The sequence below is a fragment of the Notechis scutatus genome, chromosome 2 (genome assembly GCF_049901735.1).
Source record: "Notechis scutatus isolate UNSWTSFEM ecotype Mainland chromosome 2, rNotScu1.2, whole genome shotgun sequence".
NCBI lineage: Eukaryota > Metazoa > Chordata > Lepidosauria > Squamata > Elapidae > Notechis > Notechis scutatus.
Window position 1 is genome coordinate 236,509,774 of NC_142010.1, and position 12,828 is coordinate 236,522,601.

A 12,828-nucleotide genomic window follows, 5' to 3' on the forward strand; every position below is an offset into this window, starting at 1 on the left:
TTTTTCCACTTTGAGTGTAACTCCAAATCCAGACCTCCATGGGTTGCTAAATTTGATTTCCATTGATAATTTTTGTGTGATTTTGTTGTCAGCACATTCAACTATGTAATGAACAAAGTCTTTAATAAGAACATTTCATTCATTCAGATCTAGGATGTCTTATTTTTTTGTTCTTTATTTTTTTTGAGCAGTGTATCAATCACCATCATATGAATAAAAATCTTGCTGATACTTTAGATATGCATATATTATTCATGACTTATTATTAAAGATATTGAAGGTTGAAAAAGATTCAGAAGTCTAAATATTCAATGGAAATGATGAAAAATGACGAGAACACACATCCCTTTCCCAGTGAAAGATTTGCTCCTCTACTGGAAACTGTTTCTTTGATTAAAATTATCCAATTTTTTTCTAAAAAAGCTACCAAGAGATAATTGGACTAAAAGATATAAATAAATGGACACGACCATGAATATATGACATACCAGTAATTGAAATTTTTAACAAACTCAAGTTTATTGACCAAGGAATTACATCTATAATACTTTTTGAATATGAAGTTATTCTTCAAAACTCCAACAAAACACTTTAAAAACACCAGTTGCTTGACTTGTACTATGGATTCATCTCAAAGTCTCAACTATTAACTTTCCCCAATAATGAGTTATATTTTATGCAAGTAAAATCTGTAATGTTTTAGGTATAATTCTGAATAAAGTCCATGGATATTTACAAAAGGTCAACACTGTATCAAAAGTTTAAAAAAAGAATTAAAAAAGAATTGCATATGAAGAACTATCCCAAGATGAAAATGCAGTAAATAAGAATAGTAAAGCAAATTATTAGTTTCTGAAGTTAAAATATGGCAGCTTTATTGATCTGCTTAGCTTTGAAAATAGGCACTTCTTTATCATCGTGGTTGGTTTCCATTTATCCGAAATATTAAATGGAAGCAGCTGTTGTAATTAATGTAATTCACAAAAAATAAAACATGACAGCATCAGCCTACTAATTAATTCTATGGTAACTTTTTCAGCACCTGGAAATTGAGCTTCCACAGATAAATTTAAAAAAAGCAGTAATGCCCTAATTCTTAAATTTACAATTGCAATGTAATTCTAAACATGTTTAATCTGAATCTAGTTTTGGTATGTTTCATAGTTCTTACTTCCTGATAAAGAAGCATGTTTGGACTGGAATCTCCAAATGAAATTTGATAGGCATAGGAAAAAACTCTTATGCCAAATTAGGAATTGGAAATGAAAAATGTTTATGACCACTGAAGATACAGTTCAAACTATGATAATAAAATTACTTTGAATTAAATTGTTTTTTCCTAATTTATCTATTGAATTTAAATATGAGTGCATCAAAATACATTTATGAAACCAAAGAGATGCAGGAAAGATAAAGAAAAACAAATCCACAGACCTACTAAAAATACTTTTTAACAGAATTCTTATTTTGTTGTCCACTATTCCTAACCGAATACTTTGATAAATGCATCTAGTCCCTCAGTGGCTCATAATAGTTAATTAATTGCACCAACATTTACAGTGTTGCACATCCCAGTCAAATTTTTAGGTTCCATGTCTTGTCACCCAATGATTCATAAAAGGTGCTTTTCATTAATATAAATAAATATTTTATACCCACAAATCTTTCTCATTCACAATCCAGATTTGTAATAATTTACTGAGATCTGTTACAGAATAAAAACCTTCTTGACCTCATACTCTTCCCACCAAATATGACATCTCATCTAGTGAAGTGTTAAACTTTTTTTCATACATCTAAATAAAAGGGTTCAAGTGTATTACTTATTATGGAATACCAAACTCAAGGTCCAGCTGACTTGCCACATTGAACTAGATGTGTTTTTTTTTCAGTGTCCTTTAAATCCAGATAATAAAAAAAATATTTTAAAAAATCTGTCTCAAAATGTAACTGTTACATGAGAGAAGCATTGTCCTAACCATCAATGTTAGGAAAATGATTATACAAATGACTTTGTGATTTATTAAATCAATGGGAGTTATAACAGAAGTAGTTTCAAACGTAGAATCCTCTGGTTGGGCAGCACAAAGGTGCCAGAAGAGTCCACAGGTAGAAAAGGACACACGCCCAGCAAGAAGCCATTTTAATCCAGAAAATGGACCAGGTCCCAACGAAGAATTTTTCAATTGCAGCATTTTCATAACTACAATGAAAGGAAATGGAGGTTACCTAATTTGCTGTTACACAAATCAATTCTAGAAGGATGATGTATTGGTGCAATTTTAGGAGGACTTATTTCAAAGAAACTGTACTGAACTTCCCTGGATCCTGTTTCCTTTAAAAAATGTGTGTATATTCAAACACGTTCAGTGCTACTTTCTCCCAGATAACCCATGCGTAAGATTCTGCTTTCAAGTAACTTGTGCAGACCAGACATCATGAATTTTTATTACATTTCTTGTAAACATGTGATAAGAAATGTGATTTTAATAAACCATTTCAGATTACAGTTCTGTAAATGCCAGCTATTATCCATTATTGTTGATTTGCAGTGCAACAATTAAATCTAAAACATTTTCTTTTGAAATTTCTATTTGATGTATCCTGTTTCCAGAAATAGAAAGGTGGATTTGTGCATTTAAAGTATCTAACTGCATCATCTCAGTAATTTTTATATAACTGGCCAGAATTATTTACCTGATTTTACAGGGAATGAGGCTCATGCTGATGGTATAATGAGCTGTCTAAAACCACCTAATAGTTTGTGTGAAAGGTGAGATTTAATTCAGAAGTTTCTGTTACCCTAAGCATCACCTGGCAAAGGACTAGATTTCTTGAGGGACTATCTTCTTCCAAGAACATCTGGCTACTCACGTGCTCCCGTAGCATGCATTTTTCATGTTCTGTCATCTTATGGGACCTAGTCTGATCTCCCTCCTCCTCCCCTGAGCCCCAACTTTTCTCACCTTTAGAAAACTGTCAAGGCCTGACTCTTCTCTCAGGCATTAGGGGGTCAGTGGAGTGGAAGTCACCTTGTGGTTTTGTTATGTGCACAGTTGCCATTTTATATTTAGTGTTTTGTATATTAATACGGTCAGGAGTGTAATTTCATTTCTACCCCATTAGGTTCCATGCAGTCCTCCCAAATTCTTCTCCAGGAGGCTAGACTGCCTTGGAGCCATTATGAAAGGGCTGACTAGAGAAAGAGGACCAGAGGGGTTCCGACAACGTAACATCAAACTATACATTTTTTTTGAGGGACTTACTGGAACCAATGGGTAACAGTCATCATCACGTAAAGAGACGCCAAGAAGAATACAAAGTGGAAATAAGCATAGCTGTACACTGTTCCTTTCTTTTCATCATAAATTACTCTCTGACCGCCTTTTCCCCCAATATGCTCTTCAACCTCAGCTGGGTAAAACAAACATAAAGAGAAATATGATATACTTTAGATCTAAATCAGTAACATATACTCAGAATAAAGTTAACAATGCAAAATAACCCAGTGTTGAGTTTGAAACAGCTGTGGTAAGCCTGGAATGGCCCTGCGACAGCTGTTTTAACTTCAAAACACTTCTGAAAAAAATTGATGCAGCCATTTTGCATTTGATCAGGGTCATTTCAATTCTGAAACATTTTGGACACCCATACCCCACACACTTACCTGAGAAAAATCCCTATCGGATTACTTTTGAGTTAAGCCAAGCTAGGATTGTCTTGACTGAAACTCAACTAAAAAGATTGGGAAGGGGGGGGCGGGGAATCCATTCCTAAAGTGGTATGCTAAAACTAACCATATTTAATTAGTCTCCTTTCATATTGATCTTCCTTTAAGAGTATTTTTGCTTAAAGTGATAGTTGCTGGTCTTTGGTCAAGGTATACAGTCATTGAGAGCTGAAGTTTAAGACTCCTGACCTTGAGCAACTGATATTAGGGTCAAGAATTCTGACTGGAAGAGAGTCAAAAGAAGCTTTCTGAAGTGGCTCCTCTTCTGTTTGATATGTGCTTTCATATTCATTTCTCATTAGCCTTGTGGATATCCTTCCCACTTGTGGAAGGACACACGAATACAAACTTTACTGAACTACAACCCTTCTCATTGTTGAAAATTTTCTTCTCAATTTAATGGCAATCTATTACAATTAATTCCAGAAGAAAATATATTCCACTGACACATGGGATGAAAATGCCATTTTCCATCCAAAAATATGTTCTTTTTAAAGTTGTGTCTGTAATCAACATGCTTGTGGTTGTAACATATATTTTAAGTTTTATACTTCTTGTGTGGTTATATGGTTTTTCTCCACACACAGAAGCAAATCTAAAAAGGAAAAACGGCAATGCTTTAAGATGACAAAAATAACTTTTCAAGAGAAACTTTTTAATACACATGTATCTCAAGTTTTAAGAGATTCTATATGCATTTGAAGATTCTGAAAATGCTACCATATCTCCAATAGGTTCTCCCTCACCCCAAATATGTATAATAAACTAGCATTCTATGTAGCCTCTAAATCTCAATTCCTGCTGGTGAAGGCAAATAACTGGTAGCTGAAAACTAACTAATCCAAAAAATAAATCATAGTACTTCTGTTAGTAATCATCATTTATTAATTGCAGCTTTAAAAAGAATCTATTTCTGTGTCTGTGGGAATAGTTTGAAACATGAGGGAACATTTTTATGAAATTGTTAGCACTTATATAATCTACAAACCAGTCAAATTCAAAGGCAATCAGAATTAGAAATTATTTGTATCTTGAGTGGATGCAGTGGCGCAGCAGCTTAATGACTGGTCAAAAATGGCCTGCACTTCAGCAGTTCAAGCCCAGCTTCGCAAGAAGGGGTGAATTCCTGCCACTTCTTCCCCGATTCTCGTCTACTCAGCAATTTGAAACCATGAAATATTGCAAGTGCAGAAATGGATATAACTTTAGTTGTGCTCATGTGTGTGGAGAGCACAAGCTGGTGCTGGACCTGGCTGGATGCGAGGCAATGCAACAGGAGGATGGGGAGACCAGCAGAGAAGCCTGGAAGAGCCAGCAAACCAAGCACTGCTAGTCAGCTGGTGAAAGCTACTTTGCCCCTGTGGTGCAACCAGGATAAACACACAAGTGTTGAACAGAATGAACTAGCAGTTAAGGCTGTCAGGGCTGCATTGTGTCTAGCGTTTGTAGATTGCTGTACGCCACAGGCTAAATAAATAAATATTTATATTCCACCTTTATTCTTTTTACTAATAACTCAAGACAGCCAACATATCCAACACACCTTCCTCCTGTGAGGTGGGTTGAGCTGAGACAGAGTGACTGGCCGAAAGTCACCCAGATGGCTTTCATGGCTAAGGCGGGACTTGAGCTCACAGTCTCCTGCTTTCTGTTTTAAAGAATACAAATCCGCACAAAAGAAAAAAAAAAGGCAATTCTTACCATCTCCATCAGGAGTACAGCAGAAACAGCAGCGAGCTACCTACAACAGACACACAAAAGCAAAAGGTTTTTTTCCACTAATTCAGAAACAAATAAGTCAATACTGATATTCCTCAAAATATTTCAAGGAAACATTATTAGTAAAAGGACAACACTGGATTAAATTCACTGCACAGTGAACTTAAAACCAAGCAAATTATTTTGTAATCTTTCTGAAGTACTTTCATTTTCGTTCAAAGGACCATGGTGCCATGATTTTTATACTGGCAACTTTTTCTTTTGTCGATAGTTTACATTAAAAAGAAAAAGCTTGAAATATATGCTTGAAAAGAATGGATTTTGTTCTTAGTTTTTTTTTCTTTGAAAGCAGATTGTTTTTTTATAATAGCAACATATAGGTACTCCTTGCTTAATGACGATAATTGCGACTGGAATTTCCATTGCTAAGCAATGTGGTCATAAAGCAAGGCACATGATTGCACCAGTCTCTGTTGCCTTCTCACAGGACCAGAATTTGTGACTGCCTACTGGCTTTCAACAAAGTCAATCCAGTTTGACACCTCTGCTATAGAGTGTGGCTGACTGGTGGAGGGAGTGCTGTGATGCATGACTGCAGTGCAGCGTGAGTGCAGCATTCCTTCCCTGATTCAGGCTGTAGAGCATTAAGCATGGCAAGGCCAAGGGGTGCACAGCTCTGTGGTGTGCGACTGCAGTGGAGCTGTGTGCATACGGTTCAAGTGTGGCAGGGCTAGGAGTGCACAGCTTGAGGATAGGTGGACTGGATGTGTGTGTGCATGTCATGTATGAGGACAACTAGTCATCTGCTCACTGTTGTGCAGGGAATCCTTGGGAGAGAAAGTGGCGGGAACAGGAGCAACTTACAACTTTCCTGCTAGTTTCCCTATTGACTTTGCAGGAAGCCAGCAGGGAAGATTGCAAATAATGATGCATCCATGGGATTCTACAACTGTTTTAAGTGCAAGTCAATTGCCAAGTGCCTGAATCATGATCATTTGACTGCAGAAACATTGTGACTGAAATTGTAAGTCCCACTCGCTTTGTGCTGTTGTAACTTTGAATGGTTGCTGAACAAGTGGTCGGTCAGCAAGGATTATCGGTAGTTACCGGTAGTTAGCTATGTAATTTTGTAATATACATATTAATAAGTAGGGTTTTAAAGAAAAGTTAATTTAAAAAAAATGTATAAAATATTTTTAAAAGCAAAGGAATATGCCTCAGTTTTGACAAATGATTATTGCATGGAAGTACATTCTGTAAATGCACATGTTTAATTTTGACAGTCTCTAATTATGTATGTAAGTATGAACACCAAAATAGCAATGTAAAAAGTTATGTTTAGCAGATATTCTGGTCTCAGAAATCCTTGCAAGATGCAGTTAGCAATGTTGCCATGCATATAAAGAGTCCTTCACAATGTGACTAACAGTCATGTTCCGATGCAAGAAAGCCTCTCTATTTAAAAGAAGCAGATGGAGAATTATGTTTACATTTCTAATCAGGAGACAAAAGAGCTTCTGTCACAGGGAAGAATGAGACCTACAATTAGTTGCCTGCTGCTAGTCTTCTCTTTATGTTTCCCTACAATAGTTCTTGTAGTGCTCTTTAAGAGCAAATGATCTAAAAATAATGCTATTATGGTACACTTCAGTACTACATTTCTGAGCTCTCTCGTGCAGCTCGGTCTATTGTCCCAGACAGCATCCATCTGGGCTGGCTCTTGCTTAGCACAAGAATGCTGCTTTCTGGTAGCACTGTCTGAAGTGGCAAACATGGGATGCCACATGTCACAACTTTTACATTGGTGCTAGTCCAAACAAGATGGAAAGGATAATGAAGACAGCAACATTAAGGAAAGCATTAAAATAGGTTAATACCCAATGTCCCAGACAAGACATTGAGGCCTGTTTTGAAATATCTCTTCGAATGCTAACACTTCAGTAGCACCTGCAAAAAGTACCAACTGGTGGGATACTAACATAAAAAACAGATCTTCTGTTAACTCAAACAAGTTGGCAGCAACAGATATTGAAATCTAAATTGTGTTTGCATTTGATTGTGCTTATACCAGCCAGACCAAAATAGAGATGGTTGATATGATAGTTGACTTGCCTTGAAAACATGAGGCAGTACAGGTATGATATCAAGACCCTGAACATTGTGGCTTGACCGCCTTGACATTATAATGCTGCAATCATGGGTGGGATTCTACCAGTTCGCACCTATTCGCTAGAACCAGTTGTTAACATTCTAAGCAGTTTGGGGAACCGGTTGTTAGAAGAAATTACTGGCCTAATCCTGTAAGGAAGGCAGGAAGGAAACATTCTGGTGTTGCTTACAGAAACTGCCTCTCAGTTAATCCTTATTACATTCTTGGCAGGACTAGACTTCCTGTCTCAGGAACGCCTCTGGAGTTTTTTTCCCCTCATTTGCTGGTACTTGGCTTGTGTGGAGTGACAATGGCACTGAAAAAAGTGACTTATGACTGTTTTTCACACTTACAGCATCCCCACAGTCATGAGAGGCCAGGCGAGGAGATGTGTGCCTCGATGTGAGTGATATTGAGTTGGCCACGCCCAGCCAATAACATGACCACCAAGCCATGTCCACCCAGTCACATGACCACCAAGCCACGCCCACCAACTAAGCCTCGCCCACAGAACCGGTTGTTAAAAAATTTGAATCCCACCCCTGGCTGCAATGTATTTCTTCTTTCTCTATATGTAACTCCATATAACATAAAAGGGACTATGAACCACTAATACAATCAGTATCTGCACATACAACCTAGTATAAAATATATTTTCCACCTCTCTATATTCTCTTGTTTTTTCTTTTACACAAATAGCCTGAATATCTGATATTTAGAATCCTCCTGAGCAAAAACTCTCTAGCTTTCGTAATATGTGAAACTATGTTAAAATTTCTAGGTGAGCTTCAATAGACAGTAAATTAGCAAATGAAAAAAATATTTAAAAAGAATAATGATAAAACATGAAAATATACAACTCTCTGTGTGATCATTTATTACATTGTTATAATGTCTGATTCCAAATCTTTCCCTTGAAAAAACACACACTATAATAGCAATAGCACTTAGACTTATATATCGCTTTACAGTGCTTTACAGTCTCTCTAAGCAGTTACAAAGTCAGCATATTGCTCCCAACAATTTGATCCTCATTTTACCCAACTCGTAAGGATGGAAGGCTGAGTAAATCTAGAGTCTGATGAGATTTCAATTGTCCAATTGCAATCAGCAGAAATAGCCTGCAGTACTGAACTCTAACCACTGCACCACCTTGTCTCATAACCTTATCTTATAGTTATTTGCGACTGTACATCAAAGTAGGGATCACTTTTAGAACAACCAACCATGAAATCTGGGCAAACTACATGTTTGCAGACTTGCTCTCGTGTGGAAGCTTCACTATGCAGATTTCTGTTTCACCAGGTGAGAGGGAAGAGGGCATCATGCCAATAAGGCAACAAGACTTAAGAAAAGGACCATCTAATCAAAAGAGGCCTTTTACAGTTAGCCCCAGCCTACCTTGTTTGTTGAAGCTTCTATATTAAAGTGGCAATTCCTTCAATTTTGGAATGAAAAAAGAATCTGTTTTGATTTGACTTGGTCATCTTTCAAAAGCTAATCAGAGAATGGAGAAAAGGTTAAAGGGAAATGGAAGAAAGTAGGTGTGGATGTCTCACCAAGAAGCCATCTGCTTTTAGCTAAAAACAGGGGTGTCCAACCTTGGCAACTTTAAGACTTGTGGACTTCAACTTTCAGAATTCCCAATCAGCCATACATTCTTCTGGCTGGGGAATTCTGGGAGTTGAAGTCCACAAGTCTTAAAGTTGCCAAGGTTGGACACTCCTGGGCTAGAGCAATGGATTGTATGACAATAATGACTCACTTCAGTTTCAGGTGTTACATATATCCCTCTGAGTGCTTCAGAGCTTGCTCTTGTTGTTGAGGTCAAACTAGAGAAAAAAAACAGAAAGAAAAGATGGTTGTGTAATAATAACTGTATACTGATGTACAAGGGATATTTTCTTTTCCTAACAACATATAAACGTTTTCAACAAGATGCCAATTCCTATGGGATTAAATTTAACATAGAAGCTTTGAAGATCAAAGAGCCTTGATTTATATGAAAACTGCCTCTTCCAAGGAAAGCAACAGAAACTTGATAAAAATGGTCTATTCTAACATTTTTTTCCTTCTGTTCAATCGTATCTGATTCTTGGGAGACTGCATAAGGCATGCATTTATGTTGCTGAATTCTGGGCTCATTTGTGACCATCCTAGCAGATTTCCAACAGGCAAAGTAAATGGGGGAAGCTGGATTCACTTAAGAATCACATGATTCACTTAACAACTGCAGTGATTTGCTTAACAACCATGGCAAGAAAGGCAGCAGCAATGGGCATGATTCACTTAACAACTGCCTCACTTAGCAATGAAAATTTTGGGTCCAATTTTGGTTATAAGTTGAAGACTACCTGAACCTTGTATACTAGATGTATTCCTTGACCTATGACCATTTAACGATGGTTCGAACTTACAACAGCTTAAGAAAAAGTTACAATCCATCCTTGAAGTTATAACAGTTGCATTATCCTGTGGTCACATGATCACAATTTGGGCTCTTGGCAATCAGCTCATATTTACAAAAGTTGCTGTGAATTTCCCAAACAGCTTCCGACAAGAAAAGACAATTGGAGAAACTGGATTTGCTTAAGAACTGTGTGATTCATTTAACAGTTTCAATAAAAATGGTCATAAAATCAGATCTGGTCCTATGAAGACTTTTAAAGATTGCATTGCTTAGCGACCAATTTTTTGGACCCAATTGTGGTCCCAAGTCAATGACTACCCATAGTTTTTCAATTATGCCATTTCCCAATTCCTTAAATAAAAGTGTTATGTATGTTTTAATTTGATAGATAACAAGCTATTGCAGAAAGCTGTCAAATAGTTACTCCCCTCCGAGAAGTAAACAGGTATCTGTCTATTGGCATAAAATTGTATTACAGCTGAAATGGAGACTTACCAGGAATATAAAATGCAACAGAATAAAATTGTAGTTCCCAGCCCAGTCACCAAATTTTCATCTGTTTGCAGCCCTTGGCCAAAGTCAGGCACACAGATTGTTGTATTTTGTTTCTCACCTAGGACTTGAAAAAAAGCCTACAATTAGCACAATTAATTTTATATTTCATGTATCCAATTATCTACATATGCTTTAACTTGGACAATGGCATGTTCCCTTCTTTCAAATCCCTGCATCTCTTAATTTGTGGAAGATTTTCTAAGTCTGTGCAGCTGATTCCTGAACTGTATGAGGGCTGCTGGAGAAAGCAGAATTGATTCCCTCCTTTGATTTTAAAAACAGGAATTATTCCATTTAAAAACAGACATATTACTTTTAAATGTGGAAAATATTATTGAAACTGATTGTGATTTAAACATCTGAAGAGATAATTTACAAGATAAAGTTGCTGCAATTCCTTTTGCTTTAATTAGATGTATTGATATAGTACATCTCACACAAATACATTATTGGTGGTGTTATTGGGAGTTTGGTGATTTCAAGGTGTGCTGGGTTTTCAGAATTGCCAATTAGCATAGCCAATGTTATTTGGAAAGTACAATATTGACAGAAGGATAATTTTATATAGATAATCAGTGCACATGCATATGCTGATTTTTAATTCAAGGTAACTTACTCATTTCTGGAGGTTTGCTTGAAAGAGATGAGAATGTGAGGTACATGACATAGCAGCTGATAATGCCTGACTGTAACAAGCCAGAATGAGGTTGACCTGAAATTTTAAAACAGGGATACATCTGTAGACTTTTCTTTGGTAAAAAGGTTCATACTGTAAATCATGTTTTGTCTGAGCTCATGGACCTTTAATCTTAAATTCAGGGCTCTCTTTCACAGATAGAAGGAGTGCTTTAGCACAAGATTAAAAATTATAATATGACCCAAAGGAAATGATTAAATAATCAGTAGTAGTCATTTTAACAGTAAAAAATAATGTTTTCATTTGCCTCAGTCATTCCACTCATTTCTTAAAATATAGTCTTCAGCAACTCAAAACCTAAGGTTCAAGTATTGCTCTTGATCTGAAGAAGGCTATGAATTTCAGGACTATTCTAAACATAAATAAACAGAAATATAAAAAACAGAAACTTGTTTCTTCACCATTTCTCAATCCCTGAAACAATCTTCAGCTACTACTACTACTTATTTTAATGAAAAATCTGGAGTTCTAGGCCAGTGGTCGCCAACTAGTGGGACGGGGAAGACAGGTGGTCTGCGAGAAAATTTTGGTGGTCCACAGAGAAATTTCACCCCCAAAGCACCCCCAAGCAATTAATGTGGAGTGTGAAGGATGTGTGCTTGTGTTTATTGATGTGCACTGAAGATGGTGTTTGATTTTGTTGTACGAGGTGCAATGACAATAAAGTAAACTAAGTAATCCAGGCTGTGCGGGAACACAACTTTTCTGTAATTTGCAATTCTTACACTGCAAAAACATATGGACTACACAACTCGATCAGGGCAAAGCAATAGAGTCAATTTACATAGACTTCTGTAAAGCCTTTGATTCAGTGGTACTCCTAAAACTAAAATCTTATGGTATCTTTGGACACCTGCATAACTGGATAGAAGCATTCCTGTCAAATAGACAACAAATGGTCAAAATTGGGAGCGTCCTATCAAATTCAGTATCTGTCAACAGTGGTGTCTCCTAATACTGCTACCCTTCAAAAAGATCTCAACTATGTGTTGTGGCTCCGATTCCTGAGCCTGTGCTGTTAGAGGAAGAGGACTCGGAAGATGAGGAGGAGGAACTGGGAATGCCTTCCTCCCCAGGACCTTCCTCTCTGGCAATGCCTTCCTCCCTGATAATGCCTCAGGTTTCATCAGACAACCGAGAGGAACAGCCTGAGATTAATCAGGAGGAAGGCATATCGGAGCAGCCCCTGACAGGGAGTCAAGAGGAAGAATGTTGGCTTGATCCTAAGCAGCGTCGTAGGAAGAAACGTGAGCAGCAACGTAGGAGGCGTGGGAGGGTCAGAGAGTGAGCTGAGTCATTGAGCCACACCCCACAGGGGATAAAAGTGGGTGTGTTGTCGGCTGGAACTTTGTACGGGACAAAGTTTAATCTTGCTTCAGGTTTTCTTTGTGAATGATTTTTATGGTCTGCCTGGTAATTTTCTGGGAGTAGCTTTTTACTTGTTATCAGTTCAGACTTGGCAGGCAGTGTGTGTTGGAATGCCAAGGACATTATCAGTTCCAAAGAATTAACTCTGTGAAGTCCGAGCCAGCTTGCCTGCCTGTGTTTGTGTGAGTTTGTACTCTTTC

The 12,828-nt window shown here is 37.2% G+C and overlaps 1 protein-coding gene across 1 annotated transcript in view; it reads right to left on the minus strand.

Moving 5' to 3' along the window:
• Positions 1-494: 494 nt before the first annotated feature.
• The window catches only part of SERINC5 (serine incorporator 5), a 36,011-nt gene continuing 23,677 nt past the window's right edge, over positions 495-12,828 (minus strand). The window contains exons 7-12 of the mRNA XM_026670573.2: positions 11,180-11,275; positions 10,504-10,627; positions 9,364-9,430; positions 5,432-5,471; positions 3,267-3,414; positions 495-2,203 (exon numbers count right to left, since the gene is read on the minus strand). Coding sequence (XP_026526358.1) covers positions 2,056-2,203; positions 3,267-3,414; positions 5,432-5,471; positions 9,364-9,430; positions 10,504-10,627; positions 11,180-11,275 — 623 coding nt within the window. The 3' untranslated portion in view covers positions 495-2,055. The remainder of the gene's footprint in view (positions 2,204-3,266; positions 3,415-5,431; positions 5,472-9,363; positions 9,431-10,503; positions 10,628-11,179; positions 11,276-12,828) is intronic.